This window comes from Heteronotia binoei, chromosome 18, assembly GCF_032191835.1.
Source record: "Heteronotia binoei isolate CCM8104 ecotype False Entrance Well chromosome 18, APGP_CSIRO_Hbin_v1, whole genome shotgun sequence".
In the NCBI taxonomy this organism is placed as follows: Eukaryota; Metazoa; Chordata; class Lepidosauria; order Squamata; family Gekkonidae; genus Heteronotia; species Heteronotia binoei.
The window spans coordinates 36,319,983-36,346,416 of NC_083240.1; the positions used below are offsets into that span (position 1 = coordinate 36,319,983).

The window sequence follows — 26,434 nt, forward strand, 5'->3', positions numbered from 1 at the left end:
CAGGTCCGGTTCTGCCGGGAACTGGTAAAAGGTCCCCCTCGACTGCTGGAGCAGAATCGAGAACCAGCCCTGACGGGGCCACCACGGGGTCACCAGAATGCAACGTGGCTTCTCCTGCACTAACTTGTGGACCACCCTCGTTAGCAAAGGTAAGGGCGGGAACATGTACAGGAACCAGCCCTCCCACCGAAGTAGAAGTCCGTCTCCCAAGGAAGCCGGATCCGCACCTCCCCTGGCACAGAACAATGGGCACTTCTTGTTCTGCGCTGTGGCGAAAGCATCCAGCTGTGGGTAGCCCCAGAGTTGGAACACCGGCTCTAGGAACCTCCATTGCAGTTCCCATTCGTGTGGGGAGGCTCCACCCCTGCTGAGAGAGTCCGCCTGTATGTTGAGGACCCCCGGCAGATGTGTAGCTTTTACAAAAATGTCCCACTGGAGACACTCCTCCCAGAGATCCATCGCCAGCGAGCATAGCCTGCGAGACACTGTCCCCCCCTGTCTGTTTATATAGCACAGGGCAGTGGTATTGTCCGTAAGCAATGCTACAGTCTGTCCCACCAGCAGTGGACGGAACGATCGAAGGGCAAAGTGAACTGCTAGCAGTTCTAGGTAGTTTATATGGCACCGGCTCAGTTTCGGTGGCCACTTGCCTCCCACACACAGCTCCTCCAGGTGGGCTCCCCACCCCCACATGGAGGCATCGGTAGCGATGGTTACTGTAGGGGTCGGCAGATGAAAAGGGGCCCCTTGACGGATGTTGCTCTCTGTTCCCCACCATTGCAGGGAGCGGAGAGTCCCGGGTGGAATGGTGAACCTCTTTCGAGGTGAGTCTCTGAGAGGCCGAAAGTGGCGCAAGAACCAAATCTGTAGGCCTCTCATGTGCAGTCTTGCGAAACGTAGCACGCTTGTCGTCGCGGCCATCAACCCCAGCATCCGCTGGAGCTGCTGAGCCGTGCCCCACCGCCGCCTTTGAAGTAGCTGCACCAGATTGATGATGTCCTTCGCTCTCTGCGAAGGGAGGAATGCTCGATGTTGTTGAGTGTCCAACAGAGCCCCTATGAATTGAACTGTCTTTGAGGGAGTGAGATGGGATTTCTCCAGGTTGACTTGCAGCCCCAGGGTGCCAAGAAGACGCAGAGTGGTAGCGATGTGGGTTGTTAGACTCTCCCTCGACTTCGCCACAAGAAGCCAGTCGTCGATGTATGGGAAGACAACGACTCCCTGCAGACGAAGATGGGCAGCCACCACACTCATCAGCTTCGTGAACACCCGAGGAGCAGTAGACAGTCCAAACGGTAGGGCCCTGAATTGGAAGTGACGAGCACCCACTGCAAACCGTAGGAAACGCCTGAACGCGGGATGGATGCTGACATGAAAATAAGCATCCTTGAGGTCCAGGGTCGCCATCCAGTCTCCCTGATTGATGAGGGGCAGGATTGTTTGCAGCGTAGCCATTCTGAACTTCTGGTACAGAATAAATTTGTTCAGACTCCGAAGGTCCATGATAGGCCTTAGGCCCCCATCCCTTTTGGGAACCAGAAAGTACCGGGAGTAGAAGCCTCCCGTCCTGGCCTCCGGTGGAACTACCTCTATGGCTTGTTTCTGTAGGAGGTTGTTCACCTCCGCCAGCAGAGGTGGGGAAGGGGGAGTGGTGACTACCACGGACTGGTTTGGGGTCTGAACAAACTCTATTTTGTAGCCCTCTTCTATGATGGACAGAGCCCACCTGTCTGTGGAGATCAACTCCCAGGCAGGCAGGAAAGGGCGTAGGCGGATGGATGAATTCCCAACGGGGACGACGACGCGTGCTTGGAAGAAGTCAAACCCCCTGCTTCTGGGAGCGAACCCCCTTCGACTTGCTGGGCGGTTGTGATCCATAACGGTTCCTGCCGTTACCCGAGTAGGGTGATCGCTCGGACTGGGCAGGGCGAGGACGCCATTGCTCAGGAGAGAACTTCTGATAAGGCTTCTTGGTCCAGGGTTTGGACCATTGCTTGGATTTGGAAGCCTTAGGAGCAGATTGGACACCCAAGTTCTTAGAGGTTTTGACACTCTTGTCGAACTCTTGCAGCGCCGAGTCAGTTGTGGTGCTGAAGAGCCCGTCACCCTCAAACGGCAGATCTTCGATGAAGGTCTTAGTGTCCTGGTGGAGCGTGGTAGACCTGAGCCAGGAGTGCCGTCGGATACAGACTGCAGACGTAATCTGTTTGGCCGAGGCTTCAACCATATGTTTTGCTGCGGCCAGTTGTTGTCTGGCCACAGCGAGACCTTCTTTTTGTAGCCTGGTTGCAGCAGCCCTCTTTTCCTCAGTTAACGAGGAAAGGAAGGGGGAAAGTTGTTCCCACACGGCATACTGATATCTAGCCATGCAGGCGGCATAGTTAGACACCTTTATGCCGAGTGCCCCCGCGGAGTAGACCTTGCGGCCCATTCCATCAATCTTCCTCCCTTCTTTGTCCGGTGGGGAGGAGTGGACCTTCCTTGCCTTCGAAGAGGAGGAGACGACCACCGAGTTCGGGCGCGGATGGGTGAACAAGAACTCAGCCCCAGTCTCTTGGACCCTATACATATGGTCCAACCGTTTCGATGAGACTGGCGTCGAGGAGGGTCGCGCCCAAGGCTCTTTGACCACCTGGAGGATCACCTTGGTCACTGGCAGGGCAACCGCAGTGGATGTGTTCCTTTGCATTATATCGAACACATTGTCGTCCACTACTGGCTCCGGTTGCGTCACAGGCAGCTTGAGGGTGGCAGCAATCCGCTTCACAAGGTCCCCATAGGACTTCAGATCCTCTGACGGCGAGATCGGGAGATCCTCGGCCGTCTGGGAACCCGGTGAAGGCTCCAATCCCTGAACTTCACTCTCCGACTCCGACGACGAGGAGTCCTTGTGTGTGGAGTGCTCCGAGAGCATCGGGGTCGATTCTCGCGGTGGAAGGATCGGTGGTCTTCGATCCACATCTACCGGAACCAACTGTCGATCCGGGGGAACCGACGCCGACGCAGAGGCCTTCCGAGACCGATGGGATATCCTCGACACCGATGAAAATTGGGATGCTTGCTCCCAATCGTGGTAGTCGTCCGGGTACCAACGACAGGTCTCGTACCGGGAGTAGGGAGGCTGCCACCTGCGTTGCTCCCACGGTGGTATCGGGAAGCGTTGAGGAGGATAGAATGTGTCTCGCCTGACTCGGGGCTTGAATGGTGGGTCGATCACCGGTGCCGACGCATCAACCTCCGAGGTCGATTCGCTTTCGGAGCGACGACGGGAGCCCGAAGATGAAGACCGTTGGGTTAAGTCGATTTCCGGCTCTTGTTCCGACGCCGACAGGCGCTGCTGGTCAGCTGGGCTACGGCGCGGAGGCGTCCGAGGTTTTTTCGGAGGTTTTGTCGATGTCGACGCACCGCCCGATGGGGAAGGAGTGCGGGGTCGCTTTCGCTTCTCCTTCGACTTCGCCTTTTTCGGAGGTCGGGTCCCCGAGTCCTCCTGGCGCTTTTTAGCGGGCGTATCCACTGCGCCCTCAAGGGAACGTTTCGTGGAGCCACGCTCTTCCGGCGAGTCCAAAGTCCGTATCGGAGCCGCATCGGCCGATGCGAGCTCCAGGGCCGGGGTTTCGGACGACTTCGGTGCCGATACCTCCATCGGTCGATGGGGTGTAAGCGCCGATTCGATCAGTGCCGCAGATAATCGAGCCGCCCGGTTCTTCCTCGTCTGCTTCGAAAAGCGGAGACAATGCGGACACGAGTCTACTCGGTGGGCCTCTCCCAGGCACAGTAGACACAGGGAATGACCGTCTGGAGGGGCGATCTTCTTCCCACACGCACGACAGCGTTTGAAAAACCCCCAGCGACTTTCCATAGAAAGTAGCCGCAAAAAAACTCCCCAGAACAATCTGAGAGAGAAAAAGAGGAGTGGGGGAAAAGCGCGGGCGAAGCGCCCCGAAGGGCCGTCAGACGGCGAACACAAAACGCTTTTTTTTTTTTTTCCTAACTAACTAACTAACAACTATGAACTACAACTAACTACTAAACAACAACGGTAAACGGGCTAGAACGAGAAGAAAAGGCGAAGCCAAAAAACTTCTCACCGACCGGGGAAACGGAAAGGTAAACCTCTCAGCGCAGCGGTCAGAAAGGAACTGGCGGGATTGCCGCGCGGGCGCTGGTGGGCATGCGCAGTGGGTCGCTTGCGCATGCTCATTGGCGCCGAGCGCGGAAAAATCCCGGGCTTTTTCAGATACCGATTCGGGGATCGGCGCAGGCGCACTATCCCATGAGTGTGAGGCACAGAGACCACGAAGAAGATCATTTACCTTTGTGGAAGGAGGAGGGAGGGATTTGGAGTTTGCTATTTGGTATAGTGGTTAAGTGTGCGGACTCTTATCTGGAAGAACTGGGTTTGATTCCATATTCCTCCACGTGCAGCTGCTGGAATGGCCGTGGGTCAGTCATAACTCTCACAGAGCTGTCCTTGAAAGGGCAGCTTTTGGAGAGCTCTCTCAGCCCTACCTACCTCACAGGGTGTCTGTTGGGGGGGGGGGGAAGGTAAAGGAGATTGTGACTACTCTGAGAGACTGAGATTCAGAGTATATGGCAGGATATAAATCCAGTTTTTCATTATTATTATTATTATTATTAGCTTTAGCCGGTAGCTGGGGATGTTTTAACTATTGGCAGGAGTTGCCTTGAACGGAGAAGAAAGGCAGGATATGTTTCAATAAAAGAATCACTTGTGAGGCAAAATATTACTAGATAATGATAATTCCTGTGTATACTGTAGACATATACAACAGACTACATGTTCAAACATATCTTTATTATATTATAAATGTGACTTATTTTGTCCACAGTCTGACATTACATATAACACACTATTTAACAGTTCAGTCTTATGATATACAACTCAACTGTGAAAATATAGCCTATGCTGACTGGGTGAGTCTCTCTGACCTGCAGAACACACACTGCTTCTTTACTACAAACATTGTGCTTTCCCGTTTTCAAACTGTATATTCCTCTCTTGGAAGCTAAAATGGAACTGGGTGCCAGGGCTGTTTTGTAGGAAAAGCCCGGCAGGAACTCATTTGCATATTAAGCCACACCCCTGACATCATCATTGTTTCACACAGGGCTGTTTTGTAGGAAAAGCTCAAAAGGAACTCATTTGCATATTAGGCCACACCCCCTGAGGCCATGCCGGTCAGACCTGTGTTCCTGTGCATTCCTGCTTAAAAAGAAGCCCTGCCGGGCGCAGGTTTTTGCAGCTCTTTCTCTATCTCTAGTACCAGAGACAATATCATAATGCATTGCTAGCACAGCATCATAACACCCCTGTATAAATCTATGGTGCAGCTTCATTCAGAATACTGGGTACAGTTTTGGTCACCGCACCTCAAGAAAGATAATTATAGCATTGGAAAAGGTGCAGAAAAGGGCAACTAAAAGGATTAAGGGGATGGAACACCTTCTATATGAAGGTTAAAAGACGTTAGGGCTCTTAAGCTTGGAGAAATGATGATTGAGAGGGGACAAGATAGAGTAACAAAATTATGTATGGGCTAGAAAAGGTAGAGAACAAAGTACTTTTCTCCCTTTCTCACAGTACAAAAATTCAAAGAAATTAATGAGCAGTAGGCTTCAAACAGATAAAAGGAAGGACTTCCTCACCCAAAGAATAATTAACATTTGGAATTCAGTACCGCAAGAAGTGGTGGCGGCTACAAGCGAGGTATAGAGGGAACACTTTGTCTGGGCCAGTGATGCTCTGTATTCTTGGTGCTGGGGGGGGGCAACAGTGGGAGAGCTTCTGGAGTTCTGGCCTCACTGGTGGACCTCCTGATGGCACCTGGGTTTTGGCCACTGTGTGGCACAGACTGCTGGACAGAATGGGCCACTGGCCTGATCCAACATGGCCTCTCTTATGTTCTTTGACAACTACAGTAGTTATGCTTCTAAATTTCACTGATATGCCACATAGTGCAATTTACATGCTAGCTAAATTATAGATGATGCACTTTATGTTGCCACACTAGTAAAATAAAGTATGCGTATTACATACATTTCAAATTTTCTGAAAATCCTAGTACAACAACAACAACAAAAGTGAGGCGAAAAGGGACTGCATGGTCCCAACGGTTCCCCAAGGCTCGTTCATATAGCCATTTGTTGCTGTTGCGTCTGAACTAAGACCGAGCCAACTTAAAGGGCATGGAGAAGGGGAGTTTCCCTGGGTTAGAGCTAGATGAGGCAGCACGCCTGATCCCTTACACAGACGGGGCACAGTCTTTTGAGGATCCAGCAGGCAGCACTGCAGAGGTAAAAGGTACACTCTTCACCCACAGGCTATGTGGTACCCTAATGAACCTCTGCCCTGACTTGGATAGCCCGGGCTGGCTTGATCTTGTCAGATCTTGAAACCTAAGCAGGGTCTCAAGCCTAGTGAGTATCTGGATGGGAGTCCACACCAAGGAATACCAGGGTTGCTGTGTAGAGGCAGGCAAGGACAAGCTACCTCTGATAGTTTCTTGCCTTGAAAACCCTACAGCAGGTGTGTCGAACTCATTTGTTATGAGGGCCGGATGTGACGTAAATGAGACCAGGTTGGGCTGGGCCATGTCGGGCCAGGCCATGTGTGTATCTATTTAAGATTAGGTAGCAGAGATATGAATTATATAAAAAACATTGACAAACCCAAATGTATATTTTAAAAAACTTAAAACATGCTTAAAATGTTAGTACTCACTGGTTTTAAAGATGCTTTCTTTGTATTTCTCCCATGGGATCCAGGGAACTGGGCAAAGGAAGCTATGTCTCTTTCCTTCTTTCCCCAGGGGACTGGGGGGGGGGAGCCTCAGCCAATAGAAGGAAGGGGGCTTGGCTCTGTAGCTCTGCTGTGCAATTGAGAGAGCCTGCCAAAGCAAGCTATTCTTCCCTCCTTCTCCTTCTTCCCCAAGGGAGGAGCCTCAGACAATGGAGAAAATAGAGGTTTTGCTCTGTAGCTCCTGTGCAATTGAGCAAGCCTTGCAAAACAAGTTGTTATGCAAAAGGAAGCAAGATATAGCGAGAAGAAAGCAGATGACAGCCAGCTGCTCGGGGGCCTGATAGGAGCTCTCCAGGGGCCTGATTTGGCCCCCGAACTGCATGTTCAGCACCCCTGCCCTACAGGGTCATCTGCCAAACAATGGGAGGGAAAACCAATTTAAAGGTAAAGAGTCCACTAGCACCTTTAAGACTACCCAATTTTATTGTAGCATAAGCTTTCAAGAAACACAGCTCTCTTCATCGAATGCGTCTGACAAAGAGAGCTGTGTTTCTTGAAAACTTATGCTGCAAAGGTGCTGCTGGATTCTTTACTATTTTGCTGCAACAGACTAACATGGCTAACTCCTCTAGCTCTAAGTGTAAAGGTGAGGCCCTAGAGTGACCAGTCTGGGTTTCAAACGCAAGGTCCACGTGACAAGCAGGAATTTATGACGGACAGTCCCTCTCAGTATGGGAACAGCAGCAGCTGTTGAATGGCTGCCCTTCATATAAATGGGGGGATAGAAGGGGGCGGGGCCTTATGATCCCCCCAGGCAGCTAACAGAGCATCCGAAGAGGGTCAAAATCACAACGAGCAGTTTCCTTAGCAGCTTGCTGTGCCCTTAAATGTGGCTGCCGTCATTCTAGGGCAGGGTTTCCCAGCATATATACCACCACCCACACCATCTGCAACACCAAAAGCAAACACAGATATCTACTGTTAACAGCGGGGCAAATTAAGATGTCTATGCCCGATGCACCACAACAAAGGACGGTTCATAAAAGTAGCAGTCAGGGCAGAGTCTGCCGTTCTGCAGAAGGCAGGGAGCCAAAGGGGCCGGCTGTTGCCGCTTCTGGATTATCAAGAACCCTGACTTAAATGAAATCTTAGCATTCTTAACTCCTCACGGGCAAGGCTGAAAGAAAAAGTTTCCGGCTCCTGTTGTGCCCAACGTTGCCTGAGAGGCTACAGGCGCTTTCTCCCCCGTACTCCGCAGAGGCTTCGTTCTGTTTGAAGGCTGTTCCCAACGTCACCAGGCATTTGCCCCAGCATCTGCGAGTCTCAAGCGTATCCTAAGAACCAGGGAGAAAACATCTTCTGCTTTGGAACAGCTGGTGCCCAGAATATCACATGCAAGCTATCAAGTAACACTGGACTTGTTTAGACCTAGGAAGCTCCGCTCTGCGTTTTGGACACCGGCTGGACCAAACTTGGCTGGCACGGCCGCAAGAGGGGGAACTGGGAGGTTTCAGTCCTGGATGGGGGAAGCTTCGTAGAGAACTACTACCCACCCCGGCTGGCTGTTTCCAGCAGTCGACAGGCAGACAGCTTTGCAAAGCCTACAACGGTAAAAGCTGGTTTGCTGACCCCAACGTCTTGTGTGTAGCTATTCTGGTCTGATATCTGATAGCAGCAGCGCCAGTGTGACCACCACCCCCCCTTCCCAAAGGCAGGGATTGTACAGTGCCTGATATGTGGGAAAGAACCTCTGGAGGGAGATCCTGCCAAACAGGGAGAAGATGTTTCCGATTCGAGGGAGGGCGCCTCTGCGGGTGTCAGGAACAAGGAAAACCACCGTGCCTTTGATCAGACCGAGGCCGAAGCTGGAAAAGGTGGAGCACATAGCGCACGGTTTAATGCGCCCCTTGTTCGGTGAGGATTGCAGCGCGTTAGAATCCCCATCTCGGCCGCCCAGGCTCAGCAGGGTAAGTCGTTCACAAAGCAAACTAGAGGAAAGGGTTATTATGGGATTCAAGCTCATGGCACCTGCTACTTTGCCGAGTTTACTAAGCAACAGTCTGGCAACTCCCCGCCCCCCAAACAAGTTCACAGTCTGGTTTGAAGGCAGTGGAGAAAGCGGCAAGGAGGGAGAGTCGCCAGGGCAGAACGCAAACAAATGCAGTTAGGTACACTTAGCGGGCGCAACCCCCGGCTGACTCGAGAGTAGGGGATCAAGCGCTTTCCAGCCTGGAGTTTTAGGTTTCAAGTTTCTTCGCAGCCTGAGCCAGCGTTCAGAGCGGGTCAAATCACCCACCATCCAACCGGCAAAACCGTCGTTACAACCAGCAGCAAACAGTGCAGCGAAGCTACAAAAGCGGAGCTCGCACACGCTCAACGATGCAGCGTCAGGCCGCTTTCAGCGCGCTTTCCAACCGGCTGCGACCGCGGGAAGTGGCCGGATCCGCTTGGAAAGCGCGCTGGGAAGGGGCCGAAGCGGCGTTCCCGAGGATGCGCGGTCGCAGCCCAGCTGCAACGAAAGCGGCCCCGGAGAAGAGTTTCTTCCGTCCTAATCTGGAGGACGGGGGGGGGGGGGAGCTGCCGGGGAAGAGGGCCCGGGCGCGGCGGGCAGGGCAAGGGGGGAGCCGCCGGGCCGGCTACTTACAGCTGGTTGATGGCGTTCTGGGAGATGACGGCGTCGGCGGAGAAGTAGGGGATCATCTCGGGGGGGCGGGAGGAGCAGCGGCGGCGGCCGGCGGGGGGAGCGAGAGGCCGGCGGCCGCCCCCGCCTTCCAGCCTGCGGAGGAGCCCGCGCAGGGTCATGCGGAGCCCGGGCGGAGAGCGCGCCGCATGGCCAGGGCGCCAACGGCCACAGCGCCGGCGGCGGCAGCAGCAGCAGCTCCCCGGCCGGCCGGCCCCGCCGTGCGCAAGAGCGAGATTGCCCTAAGTCGCCCGGCCGCCCCTTCCCCGCCTTCCTCCCGCCACGAGAAGCCGCCGGGGCGGGGCCCGGCAAGAGCCCGCCCTCCCCAGCCAGCCTCCCTCCCTCCCTCCCTCCCGGGCTCTCGCAAGGTCCCAGGGCCGCCGGGCCACGAGCGGAGACTGGCGCTGCCGTTACCAACGCCAGGCCGGGAGGTGCCCGGAGGCTTGGAGAGGGAAACTCGGCCGGGGGTTTCAGGTCTGCCCTCCCAAGCTGCTCAAAAGCTGTCGGGATATGACAGCTAGCCATAATAATGATTGTCTTTTATTGTAACCATGGTACTTACCATGCCTTGTTAGCCGCCCTGAGCCTGCCTTTGGCGGGGGAGGGCAGGATACAAAAATAAATTTATTATTATTATATTAAAAGGGAACGGATCTCTGTAGTTCGGAGATCGGCTGGCTGCACCGCGAGGTTGGCAACCCTATGCAGCGACCGATGTTCCCTCTAAGCTGCAGAGCCTCGTGAGCTAAATTTTTTTACTGGCATTAAAGTGATGAGGTGCTACGCAAATTAGTTTGTTTTGGGGCCCTCCTTCCTGAGCTAAGACAAAAATGTATGAGCTGGAGGCTAAAAATCTGTAAGCTAGCTCACACACTAACTCATCTTCGAGGGGACACTTGCAGCGACCCTCAAGGAGCTGCAAAGCAAGACGTGCCACTTGTTGGAATGAGCAATGCCAAAAAGTTTCCTGGGTTTCCCCACTCCCCCATTTAAAACGAGAAACTGCTCTAGAGGAAAGAGGCAGCTCTGCTATGAACTGTAATAGGGGAGGGGAAGTTGAGTCCTATGTACACTTACTGGGAAGTAGCTCTTCCTGGGTGCTCTATTAAAAAGACACCCTGCCAGCAAAGCTCTTTTTCTAGCAGGAGCTCCTCTGCATATTAGGCCATGCCCCCTGATGCAGTCAATCCTCCTGGAGAGTGGTGTAATGTGCAGAGGAGCTCCTGCTAGAAAAAGAGCCCAGCAACACCAAACTGCTTAACAGGTAAACCTTTCTTGTGGAGCAATAGTTGATTTGACAGAGGGCTGAGACTACACTCTGCTTAAGCTCAGAGGCCCTCTTCTCACATCTGCCTTCCTTTGCCAAGTAGAAACCTGACTCTCAACAGACAGTGCCAGGGCTCACCTTTGCCTAGGACTCCCCAGCCAGCACCAGGCGTGCCGCCCCAAAGATGCTGGGAAAGAATATGGTGTGATGCCACAAGCCTCGTTTTCCTCTGAGCTACAGATGGGTCCAGATTTAAGGAGAGAAAAATGCAGAAGAGGTGACACATGGCGAAGGGCTTAGCCTCCATGCCTCTGGCCTCTCCAGGGCAACTGTTTGGCTGTTGTGTGAAGAATGATGCTCCGCTAAGTGGACCCTTGATCTGATCCTGCAAATCAGACTGCCAAACTCTTTAAGAACATAAGAGAAGCCATGTTGGGTCAGGCCATTGGCCGATCGAGTCCAATACTCTGTGTCACACAGTAGCCAAAAATAACCAGGTGCCATCAGGAGGTCCATCAGTGGGGCCAGGACATTAGAAGCCCTCCCACTGTGCCCCCCAAAGCACCAAGAATACAGAGCATCACTGCCTCAGACAGAGAGTTCCAACAATACCCTGTGGCTAATAGCCACCGATGGACCTCTGCTCCATAACTTTATCCAATCCCCTCTTGAAGCTGTCTATGCGTGCAGCAGCTGCCACATCCTGTGGCAGTGAATTCCATGTGTTAATCACTCTTTGCATGTAGACAACCAAAACAAAAAACAAAGTGGGGTGGGGGGAACATAGCATCAGCCAGCTTTTGGGCTGCTGGGAGTTTTTAAAGCCAGGAGTGGTTGAAGCTGGAATCCACCTCCTCTTATTACAGGTAAACTTGGCCAGAAATAGCTAGTGAGAATGTTAATAAACTGACCGCAAAATTTCTTCCTGCAGTCCTCTCCCCTCAAGTACCTCTTTTCTCTCTCCTTGGCGAGACTCAGTAGGTGGCCAGTCTTACATGCAGAGCTGAACTGAGACAGCACTCCAAGTACCTTGAAATTTGTGCATACTAAGGAAAACAATAGTCACCGCACCACCAGACTGACTAGTGCAAAACAGAAGGGAAGCACAGCTGGACTTCAGCTTGCCTTCCTGGACTGCTACGGACTTCTCATTGCTCCCTGAGAGCTAGGAACAGTGATCTTGTCCTTTTCCACCAGTTTGGATCTCTGTCTACACCAGTTCACGGAAAGGTAGATTTGTGGAGGGGGGTGGTTCAGAGGGTACCTGTGTTGTCTTCAGTAGAACAGCTAGATTCAAAGCCAGTAGCACTGTAGAGATTAACAAGGGGGTTTTTTGGGGCGGGGGGAGATCCCAGCATTCAACAATCAAAGTTCCCTTGTCAGATACAAGTTGGAATGGAGATTTCCGAATCCTTATAGCCCAGTCAGAAGGCGGAAGGGATGCAAAGGTCCAATGCACTTAGTAATTAGCTTGATTAGAGCAGAGGAGAAATGCTTGGGAAAATAAAATTAGCAATTGTAGTGAGACAAAAATCCTGAATTCCCATTCAGCCCTGGTAAGGGGGAGGGGTATTGTTCTGAACCTGTGAATGAACTCAAGTTTAGTAGTCTCATGTTGTAATCTCCCCTTGAAGCTTCTCCATTTGAGGACTGCCACTCTTAGGTAAGCAATAGAATGACCTGGAAGATTAAAATCTGCCCCCCCAAACACGTTTTTTTTTTTAAAGTGTTGTGGGTTTTTATACCAGATTCATATTCCTTTGTGTAGGGACTGACGTTTATCTGATGTAGAGTGTGAGAGGTTAATGCCAACATTTGGTAGAATATAAGGTTGGAAGATGAACAAGTGAATGACGCTAAGATGATATAGATCCCAGTAGGCAGCCATGTTGGTCTGAAGCAATAGAACAAAGCAGTAGACAAGTGTACCTTTAAGACCAACTAAGTTTTATTCAGAATGTAAGCTTTCGTATGCTCTTAAGCAGACTTCATCAGTCTGCTTAAGAGCATACGAAAGCTTACATTCTGAATAAAACTTAGCTGGTCTTAAAGGTACACTTGTCTACTGCTTTGTTCTAAGATGGTATGGCTGGCGTTGTTAGGTCCGGAGATTTTGCTGTCAGAGTGAATATGGAAGCAGAGTTGGCATCTTGATTTGTTGCAGGCCTCGGTCCCAGAGTCCTTGCCCATGTCAGGAAGAGTGAGAAGTTGTCTAAGGTTAAGAATGTGTGAGAAAAAGGTTTGCCTCCCACCACCTGTGAAAGACAAATATTGTCCAGCACAGGTAGTAGGTCATTAATGACAAGTTGAACCAGTTTGACCTGAGAGTTGTATGTGACCACCGGTGGTGTTCTGTTGTTTTATTTTGGTCAGTCTTTTCTGGAATTACAGTTCCCACCTGATGTAGTTAAGAAACAGATGAAGAAAGCCAGAATGACACCAAAGATTACTTCCTACACAAGACCCCCAACACAGCCAGGGACAGATAAAAAGCCCATTATCAACTTTAATGGATGGGGCAGGGACAAACATGAAGGTGAAAGCTAGATGCATAATTCACCAGTGAGAGTGGCTGTATTAAACCTAGTGATGACTGTCCACTCAGGTGGCTTTTAAAAAACTGGACAAATCCGTGGAGAAAAAGAAGGATCAAAGATATGATAGGTAAATGGAACAGTGTCTTCTGCTGCTGGGAAGGAGAGAACCAACAAGAGGAAAGTTGCGCCCTTCTTGTGAACATCACAGTGGCACCTGGGATAACTGGAGAAGGGTAGCTGTGTGAGGACATCATGGTAAAATAAAACAATAACCTAGCGCACGGGTGGCCAAACTGTGCCTCGGGAGCCACATGTGGCTCTTTCATACACATTGTGTGGCTCTCAAAGCCCCAATGTCCCATTGGCTGGCTTGGAGAAGGCATCTGTTAGTGGCTTGATGAATGCATTTTAAGTTAAAGTTGCATCCTTTCCCCCTCTTCCTTCCCATCTATTTCCCTTCCTTTCTTCCATCCTGCAGCTCTCAAACATCTGATGTTCAGGTCTTGAGGCTCTCAAACATCTGATGTTTATTCTGTGTGGGTCTTACATTAAACAAGTTTGGCCACCCCTGGCCTAGTGGCACTTTAAAGACTAGCAACTTCCATTTCCATATGAGGCTTTGAGAGTCGCACCCCACTTTTGTCAGACTAGTGGGCTGTGTCTCACAAAATCTCACACTGAAATACATTTCATTAGTCTTTAAAGTGCCAATGGACTATTGTTTTGTCTGGGGCAATGCCCAGCTAGGTGACTGTGGCTGACTTCAGCATGCCTCTTAATTCATTACAAAGTGAATACCAGATGTCTGGCCCCCCACACAGATACACTTTTTTTTTTTTTGAACAACCAGAAGAGCAGCTTTGTTGCACGGCTGTGGGGAGGGCACCGAGAGAATGCATTTGTTTGCTTCTAAACCAGGTTTTTAAAATCGTGGCCTGAGGCAAAAGAGGAAGAGTTCCAAGAAGATGTTCATCACATGACACTGAAGCAGTCTGACAACCTTCTGGGAAACTGTTGACACCACTGGCTTGTTGTGATGGGCTAACGCCACAATATACCAGTTTCAAAGGTGGCACTGAAAAGCTCCACCGTTGCACCGGCAAATCCAGGCGGCAGCTACTTCAGCCAGGAAAAGCAACTTCCAGCCCACCTGTATTCATTATCTTAACACTAGTAGCTGAGAGGGGTCAGCAGCTGTCCCCCAGTTTACAAAAACCTGCAGGTACCCAGAGCAATGCTCCCTCTAAGGTGAGTTAGTGTGAGCTAGCCAGGACTGGTGCGAGGGAGTTGGGAAACTAGGCAACGGCCTGGGGCGCCAACTCCCACAGGGGCACGGGGCAGGCACCCCCTCCCCGTCCCCGCTGGCGCCATCCCCGAGCCTTTCTCGGCTTCCCCTGCCCACCGCACTCTGAACTCGGGGCATGTTGGGCGGGGAAAGGAGCCCAGCAGCCCTGTCCCACCTTCGTTCAGAGCAATGCCCCTACTCAGCTTATTATAAAGTGAGACAGGGCTGCTGGGCAGGGGGCGCATTGTCGCGATGACATCACTTCCAATGGGGGGGGGGCCGGCGCAGGGTTCTGCCTTGGGTGGCAGAAACCCTAGGGCCGGGCCTGGAGCTAGCTCACAGTTTTTTAGCCTCCGGCTCACATAGTTTTATCTTAGCTCAGAAAGGACGTCCCCAGAGCAAACTAATTTATGCAGTAGCCAAATTGCTCACCAAGTAGAATTTTTGCTCACAAGACCCCCACAGTTTAGAGGGAGTAGTGACCCAGAGGTGCTTATGGCTTGCCAAAGAGGATCAAGCATGCACTACTTGCCAAAGAGGATCAAGCATGCACTACATTGGGGAGGGACGGTGGCTCAGTGGTAGAGCATCTGCTTGGGAAGCAGAAGGTCCCAGGTTCAATCCCCGGCATCTCCAAAAAAGGGTCCAGGCAAATAGGTGTGAAAAACCTCAGCTTGAGACCCTGGAGAGCCGCTGCCAGTCTGAGAAGACAATACTGACTTTGATGGACCAAGGGTCTGATTCAGTATAAGGCAGCTTCATATCTTCATACTCTATATCCTTAGGTGTTCATTTAGATATTTAGAGCCCCACTTTCTCCCCAGATTGTCTGCAGAGACCTTCTGAGCGGAGATAAGTCCCTGTGAGGATCCAGAGGGACCTTGGAGTCCTTGGCAGACTGCTCACTAAGTATGTCAGTTCTGTGTATAGGAGGAACTGGGGGGGGGGGGGCGGGGAAGAGGAGGCAAACTGCATCTTAAAACCATTTTAGGAAAGGTTTTAAAAAATTCTCATTGCATTTGCAATACTGCTATGGATAAGTCATACTGATATTCCTAGAAGTCCTAGAAGTCACACTGATATCCCAGTCACCAGGACTGCCCTGTCTATGAACTGGAGCCCTGCTGTAAGGTCAGAAATGGAGAAAAGGATGAGGGATGAGTCATCAAGCCCCCCCCCCCCAAACATAGGACACAGTGCTTAGTTATGCAGATGGATCTGATCCAGGTGGAACATAAGGTTTATCGTTTAACACCTTGCTGAATCTCACACCCCCCCCCCCCCCAAAAAAAAAACACAGACAGAGAAAGCCAAAAGGCTAGATTGTCTTTTCTCCCTTTTGCGGCAAGAAGATCAGGACTAAACCCAAAGGTAGACAGCCTCCTAGAGGAACTAAACCAGGGGTGGCCAAACTTGCTTAACGTAAGAGCCACATAGAATAAATGTCAGATGCTTGAGAGCCGCAAGGCAGGTAGGCAAATAGAGGAAGAGAGAGATGGAAAGAAAGGAACTTTCATTTTAAATGATTCTCCAGGCTGCTGGCTGGCTTGTTTTGGAGAAATGATTTAAAGAGGGAAATGACTTCTCCAAGCTGGCCGACAGGGCGGTGGGGGCCCAACAAGCCATACAATATGTGTGAAAGAGCCACAGTTTGGCCACCCCTGCACTAAACACTCAGGGCATGAGAATTAAACTCTCTTCCTTGTTCATCTTTCTTGGATGGGAACAAGCTATGAAGAACTTTACTTAGGGACTCCGTCTTGACCGTGTGTCAAGAGACAACGGAAGAAGTCCCAAGTCTGAGAATTAAAGTAATGCTGGACTTTTAAAATGCTGCCAACTTCAAAAATCCCAACAACAATGTTAGGATAAGTTCAGAGGACGGCACGTTTTCACCATTTCTTTTTATCTTTGCTCAGCCTGATGCTTTTACAGATCATGTAGGCACTTTTTGTTTGTTTAATAAACAAACTCTGTTAGATTTTGTATGCTCCAAGTTTCACCTCTGTACCCACACACCACACCCGTTTTCGTCCTGCTTTTGAAAGAGCAGTAAAGAGGAGGGGCAGTGGGTAAGTTCTCCATCTCTGTGGCACTGAAACATGATAAGACTGTCTCTGTGCTAGATAAGACAAGTAAAGCAGGAGACAGGGCAGCTAGATTTAGCCTTTAAACAGTACAAGATGCATGGATCTGTCTAACAGGAAATGGTCTTTCATATTTGGTGGTGGTGGCTACTACTACCCAGAGAGAAGCTGGTATTCCCCAGGATCAGGGGTGGAATTCTAGCAGGAGCTCCTTTGCATATTAGTCCACACACTCCTGAGGTAGCCAATCCTCCAAGAGTTTACAAGGCTCTTTTTTGTAAGCTTTTGGAGGATTGGCTACATCAGGGGTGTGTGGCCTAATATGCAAAGGAGCTCCTGCTAGAATTCCACCCCTGCCCAGGATTAAGGGGATAGGGCGATGTCACTGGGCAGAAACCTGGGTCATTTGTGGTGTTCCCAGAACCTGTTTTCTCATAATGGGGTATGGTTCCAGTTAATCCATATCAGACACGGGGGAGGTGGTACAAAGAGAACACCTTCCCTATAAGGACAGGTTAAAATGTTTATGGCTTTAAAACCCCACAGGGGCTGTGATTTATAAAACTATAATGAGAAGAGATTTCTCCTCCTCTTATAATGCTAGAACTAGAAGCTGCCCCACTGAAACATGGACAGTCAAATCCAGACTGCTGAGGATTTTTTTTTTTTTAACGTATTCGGGGGTGGGGTGCTCCAAGATGATGCAAACAAAATCACTGAGAACAGACCTCTCCCTCTTGGCTGATTTTAAAGGCTTGAAAATGCAATTAAGAGTCCTGGGGACAAATCTCTTAAAATGTGTTTGCTTGCTTTATTTACAGTCCCAACGTTTGAGACTCAGGGCTCAAAAACAATACAATTAAGAATTAAAACAGTAAATAAAACTGGGTTACAAAACTAGAGAACAGTGCACTAAAACAGTATAATGCGTACAAATTATGCAACAGAGTGGAATTGCAAAACTGGCATACAATTCAATAAACTGTAATATGTACAAGGAACAAAGCAAGGAAAGCCAGCTAAAGTTCACAGACACCCAACAGTCTTATTCCTTAATATAAAAATTCCTCGTGAACAATTCCCTTCTTCACAGTCTGGAATTAGAGTGTCAAGGAAACTGTTCTACCAGTTAGGAATCAGGGCTTTTTTTGAGAAGGAATGCACAGGAACGCAGTTCCAGTTGGCTTGGTGTCAGGGGTTTTTGTCCTAATATGCAAGTAAGTTCCTGCTGAGCTTTTTCTACAAAAAAGCCCTGTACTAAAAAAATGGTGATGCCAGGGGGTGTGGCCTAATATGCAAATAAGTTCCTGCTGGACTTTTTATACAAAAAGAGCCCTGAAAGGAGCTACTATAGGGAATGCTCTAGTATGGGCAACTGTTGATCTAACCCAATCAACCTAACCTAATCAACCTAACCTAATCAAACTCATTTGTTATGAGGGACGGACCTGACATAAATGAGACCTTGTCAAGCTGGGCCATATGTGTACCTATTTTAGATAGCAGAGATATAAACTTTATAAAGGACACAGACAAACACAATTAAAGATTTTAAAAAAAACAACCTTAAAACATTAGCACTCATTGGTCTTAAAGGTGTTTTCTTTGTATTTCTCCCATTGGATCCAGGGAACTGGGCAAAGGAAGCTCTGGCTCTTTCCTGCCTTCCCAGGGGACCAGGAGGGGGAAGAGCCTCAGCCAATGGAGAAAATAGAGGTTTTGCTCTGTAGTTTCTGTGCGATTGAGCAAGCCTTGCAAAGCAAGCTGTTATGCAGAAGGAAGCAAGAGAGAGAGAGAAGGAAGCAGAAGACAGCCAGTTACTTGGAGGCCTGATAGGAGCCCTCCGAGAGCCTGATTCGACCCCCAGGCCAGATGTTTGACACCCCTGATCTAACCCACTTGCCATGTGGCACCTTCAGAAGGCATCGCTCAGCTAAGCACATTGTGAGAGGCAGGCCTGCAGATAGTGGATCCTAGACTATTAAGGGCCTTCTTGGTAATATTTGAACTCCGTAAGTAATCTGTAGCCAGTGGAGTTGACTGTAGGCTAGGTGACATATGCATATGCCATTAAGCTCCCAATCGTACCAGCTGGAAAAGTGGAGAAGGGAAAGCTCAAAGGACCTTCCACTATAGGAAGAGACCTTAAAATATACTTCTCACCTACAGAAGAAACAAACAGGACTGGTACAATAGGAGGTGCTAGGGAAGATGATAGATTGGGGGAGGGAACCGTTTGGGGAGGGACGGTGGCTCAGGGGTAGAGCATCTGCTTGGTAAACAGGAGGTCCCAGGTTCAATCCCTGGCATCGCCAAGTAAAAAGGGTTCAGGCAAACAGGCATGAAAAACCTCAGCTTGAGAACCTAGAGAGCTGCTGCCAGTCTGAGTAGACAATAATGTACCGAGGGTCTGATTCAGTATAAGGCAGCTTCATATGTTCATATGTTCAAACTAATGCATGGGATGGAGAAAGTAGAGAAAGAGGTACTTTTCTCCCTTTCTCACAATACAAGAACTTGTGGGCATTCGATGAAATTGCTGAGCAGACAGGTTCAAACGGATAGAAGGAAGTACTTCTTCACCCAAAGGGTGATTAACATGTGGAATTCACTGCCACAGGAGGAGGTGGCGGCGGCCACAAGCATAGCCACCTTCAAGAGGGGGTTAGATAAAAATATGGAGCAGAGGTCCATCAGTGGCTATTAGCCACAGTGTGTATGTGTGTGTGTAAAAATTTGGCCACTGTGTGACACAGAGTGTTGGACTGGATGGGCCATTGGCCTGATCTAACACGGCTTCTCTTATGTTCTTATGTACCCACATAACCCAGCCCAGCTAGCCGGATCTCATCACGTCTCAGAAATTAAGCTGGGTTGGCCCTGCTTAGTACTTAGATGGAAAACCACCAATAAAGTCCAAGGTCACTACACAGAGGCAGGGAATGGCAAATCAGCTCCAATAGTTTCTTGCCTTGAAAACCACACAAAGGGTCACTGTAAGTCAGCTATGGACTTTAGGATTTTGCTACAAAAAAGATGTAATGTGTTTTACAACTCATTGATAAACAATTAAAACTTTAGAAACAAAAATATTAAAAATAGGACCTAGGGATAATTTACAATTTAGGGGGTTTCTTAAAAAAAACCAGGAGAGGCTGAATCTGAAAATTTCAAGTTAACGGTGGTGTTCAAGAACCTAGAAGAGGGAGGGACTCCTGCCCTTGACAGCACAGGAGAAACACAGCTTGAGCCCTGAGAGATAGTTGCAAGGTTCATGCTTCACACAAGCAAACAGACCCTAGCTGAAAATAGGAAAAGAGATTTATTTCCCCAGAAGGACTCTGAACAAATGTTAAGATGATTCTCCTGAAACTGTCGGATGCAGCCAGCAAAGGAGATCCAGAAAGCCCCATAGATGAAGGGTACAAAACAAATGGGGATTTCCTTGTACACTTCTGCTTAGCCAGTTTGGTGTAGTGGTTAAGTGTGCGGACTCTTATCTGGGAGAACCGGGTTTGATTCCCCACTCCTCCACTTGCACCTGCTAGCATGGCCTTGGGTCAGCCATAGCTCTGGCAGAGGTTGTCCTTGAAAGGGCAGCTGCTGTGAGAGCCCTCTCCAGCCCCACCCACCTCACAGGGTGTCTGTTGTGGGGGAGGAAGGGAAAGGAGATTGTGAGCCGCTCTGAGACTCTTTGGAGTGGAGGGCGGGATATAAATCCAATATCTTCTTCTTCTTCTTAATTACAAAGGGAAAATATGAACAATATGCGCATGTGAAGGAAGAGACTTATTAAGTCATTGAGGTCTGCCTGCCTTTCCTTTGGCAGAAGGCATTTTCAGCATAGCATCTAATGCCTCTCCTCAAAACATCCCCCAAGTTTCAAAAGGATTAAACCAGGGGATCCAATTCTTTGAGCCCCAGAAGAAGGTGCCCTTATCCTTCATTATTTCCAAATGGAAGGAAAACATTTAAAAGGTGTGCGGTCCTTTAAAGGTGATGGCCATCTTACTGGAAACACCCGGATACCCCCCCACTTCAGAAATGGTGCACAAAAGTATGGGACGTCCTGATCCAGGACAAGCTAACTACGGCTATATCTATGCTTGATAATATCAAAGCAGGAGATTGGTTTTTACAAAAATGGTTTGGCTTCCTTGATTACATAAATAGTTCCGATACGATATTTGGGAAACTGCCAGCGAAATATGTGAATTTTATGATTTATTAATTTTGATCGGATGTAATTTATAGCTTCCTGAAATTCTGATCTATATGTATTTCCTGAGAGACCCTTGTTTCTTTGTTAAAATCTGCTGACAATATCGAATGTGACGGTACATTCAAGGTAATGTCGTAGACCCCATGTTGGGGCGTGTTGTTGGTTATTGAAATGTTATTTAAAGTTATTTAAATTTCCTTAATAAAAATTTTAATTAAAAAAAAAAAAAAAAGGTGATGGCCAGAACTCCCTTTGGAGTTCCATCATGCTTGTCAAAGGCTTGCTCCTGGCTCCACCCCCAATGTCCCCAGATACTTCTTGAGTCAGACCCCGCAACCCTATATCTTTGTAACCCCGAATGAAGTCCAGGTTTGCATAAAGATCTAAAATCAAGTACAACTGGCGATCTACCTTTGCAGACCCTAAACCAGTGATTCACTCCATATCCATAAAAGACTGTGAGCATTCCTATTTCACAGCTTCAAGTGTTCTTGGGGGGGGGGGGGGGCTAAACTGGAGCAAAGGTCAAACTTGCTTTTAGCACTGTGGTTGAACTCTTACGATGTATAAGTAATCTGCCCAGAACAGAATGACTCCGGACTTTCAAGTAATACATATATCATTAAAGGAGCCAAGGGATGTGCAGTCTCTGCCTTAGGTCGGCGTCTGACTGCCGTGGTAAAAAGGCTAAGAAAGAATAACCTGAAATTGAAATCCACGTAACAGGAGCCTCGAGGCTTGACTGCTTTAATATGCTCTCTGTGGAGCTGGCCTTGAAGAGGATTTCGAAATTACAATCGGCGCAAAACAAGACGGCGGTCATTGTGAGTCTTGTCTTGCAATTTTCCCATTGGCTGGCCTACTGGTTCCCAAGTCCAACTCCAGGGGCTGGCACTTAACTGTTGAAGGCTTTTATTGCGCTGCCTTTTCCTGGGATTGGCCCCACGTGATGGAACAGCCTCCCAAAGGAAATGAGAACATCTGTGTCTCTCCCGCTGCTTGTAAAACAGAACTCTCTAAGAGTTGCCTTTGGCAGCGCCTCAGGATAATTGTCCTCCGAGCGCCTCAAGACAGCGATCTGTGGAATTGTTTTCAGGTTTTCTTCCACTGGTTGATTTAATTCGGTTTTTAGAATTACGTTACCTTGCACTGATCTTATTGCTAGCGCCTGCCTTGGGTCCCCGTTATCATCTGGGAGAAAGGCAAGCTTATGTGTTTTTTAAGAAAATAAACTACACAGATAGAGTTGCCAGGTCCAATTCAAGAAATATCTTGAATTGGACCAAGAACTTTGGGGGTGGAGCCAGGAGACATTGGGGTGGAGCCAGGAGCAAGGGTGTGACAAGAATAACAACTCCAAAGGGAGTTCTGGCCGTCACATTTAAAGGGACTGCACACCTTTTAAATACTTTTCCTCCTCTGGAAATAATGGATGGGGCACCTTTTTGGGGGGCTCATAGAATTGGACTTTTTCAATCTTTTTGAAACTTGGAAGGCATTTTGAGGAAGAAGAAGCAGAAGACGACATTGGATTTATATTCCGCCCTCCACTCAGAGTCTCAGAGCAGCTCACAATCTCCTTTACCTTCCTCCCCAACAACAGACACCCTGTGAGGTGGGTGGGGCTGAGAGAGTTCTCACGGCAGCTGCCCTTTCAGGGACAACCTCTGCTAGAGCTATGGCTGACCCAAGGCCTTTCCAGCAGGTGCAAGTGGAGGAGTGGGGAATCAAACCCGGTTCTCCCAGATAAGAGTCCGCACACTTAACCACTACACCAATCTGGCACCGGATGCTATGCCGCAAATTTGGTGCCTCTATCTCAAAAAACAGCAACCCCCAGAGCCCCAGATACCTACAGATCATTTTTCCATTATTCTCTACGGGAATCAGTCTCCATAGGGAACAATGTACCCAGCAGACATTTCTGTCCCCCCGCCCCATGCTTTCTGATGACCCTAAAACAGGGTGAGTGCCTCCAAACCAGAAGATCCCTGCCTCCACCTGGGGATTGGCAACCTTAGTATCCTCCCTCTAACACACAGGATCCTACCTAGTGGGATCAGGAAGAAAGGCTGCCTGGCAGACGTGTGCCCCAGCACCTCTTCCCTTGGAAGTTAAGGCCACTCTTTCAGCACTCTTCTGTTAAATGAGCCGGCTGCCAGACAACAGGTGGGCTGGGCCCCTCCTCTGTTTCTTGTCAGGAACAGCAAAAGGTTGCTTGAAAGGGAAGGAGGGCCTCCAGGCAAATTCTGGCTTTGCTTAAAACCCGTGCAGCTCAAGACTCTTAGAAATGCAGATCTTTTTGACAAGCACACAGCAAAAGTCACAGCAAAATGCAAACTGCTGGACTGATCACACACAGCAAAGCTTTAATCGGCTGTAGCTTCCAGCAATGATCTGTGTCTCTCCCCCATTTCTTTTGCAGACTCAACTTGGGTTTGCTTTTTGTTTCCTAATAATTTTTTTTCTTGGGGGGGGGGGCGGTTTGAAGGATAATATATCCCAGGGGTGGCCAACAGTAGCTCTCTAGAAGTTTTTTTGCCTACAACTCCCATCAGCCCCAGCCATTGGCCATTGGCCATGCTGACTGGGGCTGATGGGCGATGTAGGCAAAAAACATCTGGAGAGCTACCGTTGGCCACCCCTGATATCAATTAAAAAGTGAGATTTGTATTTAGTGGTACTGAACTGGTCCACCAGCGTGCTTTTTAAAATCCCACTTAAATCAAATCTCTACATGTTTTCAGAAAGAGTCAGAAATCAAACACACTAGGCCTATAACTAAAATAACAGAACAAAGTAGGAGTCAAGCCGCACCTTTAAGACCAACAAAGTTTTATTCGGAATGTAAGTTTTCGTGTGCGTGCACACTTCTTCAGAAGAAGATCTGAAGAAATGTGCATGCACACAAAAGCTTACATTCTGAATAAAACTTTGTTGGTCTTAAAGGTACCGCTTGACTCCTACTTCGTTCTACTGCTTTAGACCAACATGGCTGCCCACTTGGATCTACCTAAAATAACAGTAAGCTGTTTGGAATAACCGCTCCATCCCACATACTGAATTTCTTTGTCTCCACTAATGAAACCTGAAATGGCACCCCTGGAATCATCTATCTGGGAACTGCATGAATGAGGACAGCTAGATTCAGCTTTACTGTCAGAAGACAGCCGTTTTACCAGGTGGAAGGTAATCTCTACAGCCCTTGCAAAAAGAAAGAACTCTATCAAAATTAGAGCCATTCTCCTGCTGAGCTTCCGGATCTCTAATTGAAAATATTAAGTTATAGCCACTATACAACAAACTGCATTTCCCCAGCATGATCAAATCAAAATCCTTGCTAATGAACACCTCATTCCCATGCTTGTATAAGGCCCTGAAAACTATTCTCTGTTTACAAAGATTTATTTATTTAAAATATTTATTAGCTACCTTTTGTCCTTGTAAGAAGTCAAGGCAGCTTACAGTCTAAATTGTAATATGTTGTAATAAAACGTAATATTATTATGTGATATAATAAAACACAGACAATACATAAATCCCACTAGTTAAAATCAATAGTTTAAAACTGCTGGTAGGCAGTAGAACTAATCAAATGCTGTCATGAATAAATCTGTCTTCAGTTGCCTTCTAAAGGCAGAGAGTGAGGGAGTCAAGTGCACCTCCCATTATTCCATAACCATGGGGCTGCCACCGAAAAGGCCATCACTCTTGTACCTACCAGATGAGCTTCTCTGATTGACAGGACGGTCAAGAAGGTCTTTCCTGTGAACTTAGTTCCCAGGCAGGAATGGATGGGAGGAGATGGTGCTTCAGATACCCCAGTCCCAAGCCACGTAAGGGCTTTAAATGTCAAAACACCATGGAAATGGTAGTAAGAACATATCATAAAACAGCCAGCCAACTTGAACGACTGGTATACTGTCTGGTATCTGTCTCACCCCTGCCTGAAGAAGACGACTGCAGATTTATACCCCGCCCTTCTCTCTGAATCAGAGACTCAGAGCGGCTTATAATCTCCTATATCTTCCCCCCCGCCACAACAGACACCCTGTGAGGTGGGTGGGGCTGAGAGGGCTCTTACAGCAGCTGCCCTTTCAAGGACAACTTCTGGGAGAGCTATGGCAGACCCAAGGCCATTCCAGCAGCTGCAAATGGAGGAGTGGGGAATCAAACCCGCTTCTCCCAGATAAGAGTCCGCACACTTAACCACTCCACCAAACTGATCACCACTCCACCTCTGAAACTGGAAAGGTCTTTGACTCAGCCTATGATCTCACACACACACACACAGACAACCATCTCCCCTAACCCTGCAGGAAGGAAATCCCTAAAAACCCAAACCTGGATTCCCCTTCCAAGCCTCAAATGGATAAGGAAAACAGCACTACAGTTCTTTTGCCCTCCGGTGACACATGTACATATGGCTGCAAATAGAACACGACTTGGGAGTGTAATGGTTAAGAGATTCAAAGGGGAGCTGGGAAGTCAGCAGAGTCAAACTCAGGTTAGCCAGTCTTTCCTCAGCCTCACATTAAATCTAGGGAAAGGCCGGCTTACCTGGTCACAGGATGGGTGTAAGCACGTCAAACACATGTTCAACGATTGCATTAGAAACATCTTTACGAACTACTGGAGAAAGTCTGAGAAACAGCAACAAACCCAAGTCCCAGTTCCTGCTCCCATCCAAGGGGCGACAACCATATCCAACTGAAAGACAACGCCACGTGTGCCAACTGGAGAGTCTCAAGATGAGCAAAATCACCTCACAGTTAACCCCTAAGAACATAAGAAAAGTCCTGCTGGATCAGACCAGTGGTCCATTTAGTCTAGCATCCTGCCTCACACAGGTCCTCTGGATGGCCAACCATAAGGCCGAGGCCTTCCCCTGATGTTGCTGCCTGGCTCTGGGCTCAGTGCCTCTGAATGTGGAGGTTCCCCCACAGTCACCATGGCTAGCAGCCACCGATAGATCTATCCTCCATGAATCTGGAGTGCTCCTAATTGCTCAGAATAATCTCGAAGATGCAGTCCCGATGCTCTGTTGCCGGCAAAAAAGGGCATATGAGGCGGGGGAAGGGGGGTACGGGATTATGAACCCCAGAGAGCACTGAGGTCAACGGGGAAAAACCTAATGACTATCCCTGGGCCGAAGGAAGTTAAATATCAGAGCACCAGAATACGGGCCTTTTCGATCGCGGCCCCTACCCTATGGAACTGACTCCCCGAGGAGGTGCGGGCCCTGCGGAGCCTTGAACAGTTCCGCAGGGCCTGCAAGACCATCCTTTTTAAATCAGCATATTCGGACTGCTAAGAAAATGGTAATTAAAGATCCGCCAATGCGGTCTAAAGATCTATACCGCAGTATAATTGTATCTACTAGACTGGTTTTTATTTTAATGTTTTATTGTTCTATATTGTAATTCTAATGTTTTATTTATTATGGTGTGTTTTTATGGATTGTTGTTAGCCGCCCTGAGCCTGCCAAGGTGGGGGAGGGCGGGATATAAATGAAATAAATAAATAAATAAATAAATAAATAAATAAATAAATAAATAAATAAATAAAATTATGGGAAGCAATGGGGAGTTAGGCT

General features: G+C 48.8%; 1 protein-coding gene across 4 annotated transcripts in view; it reads right to left on the reverse strand.

Annotated features, from left to right (window-relative positions):
- The window catches only part of SSH2 (slingshot protein phosphatase 2), a 182,669-nt gene that overhangs the window by 91,940 nt on the left and 64,295 nt on the right, over positions 1-26,434 (reverse strand). For 2 of the 4 annotated variants that reach the window (XM_060259125.1, XM_060259124.1), the window contains exon 1: positions 9,405-9,564. The exons of the other annotated variants lie outside the window; for them this stretch is intronic. In XM_060259125.1, coding sequence (XP_060115108.1) covers positions 9,405-9,562 — 158 coding nt within the window. In that variant the 5' untranslated portion in view covers positions 9,563-9,564. Of the gene's footprint in view, positions 1-9,404; positions 9,565-26,434 lie in introns of those variants that run through there. 4 annotated transcript variants of the gene reach the window in all.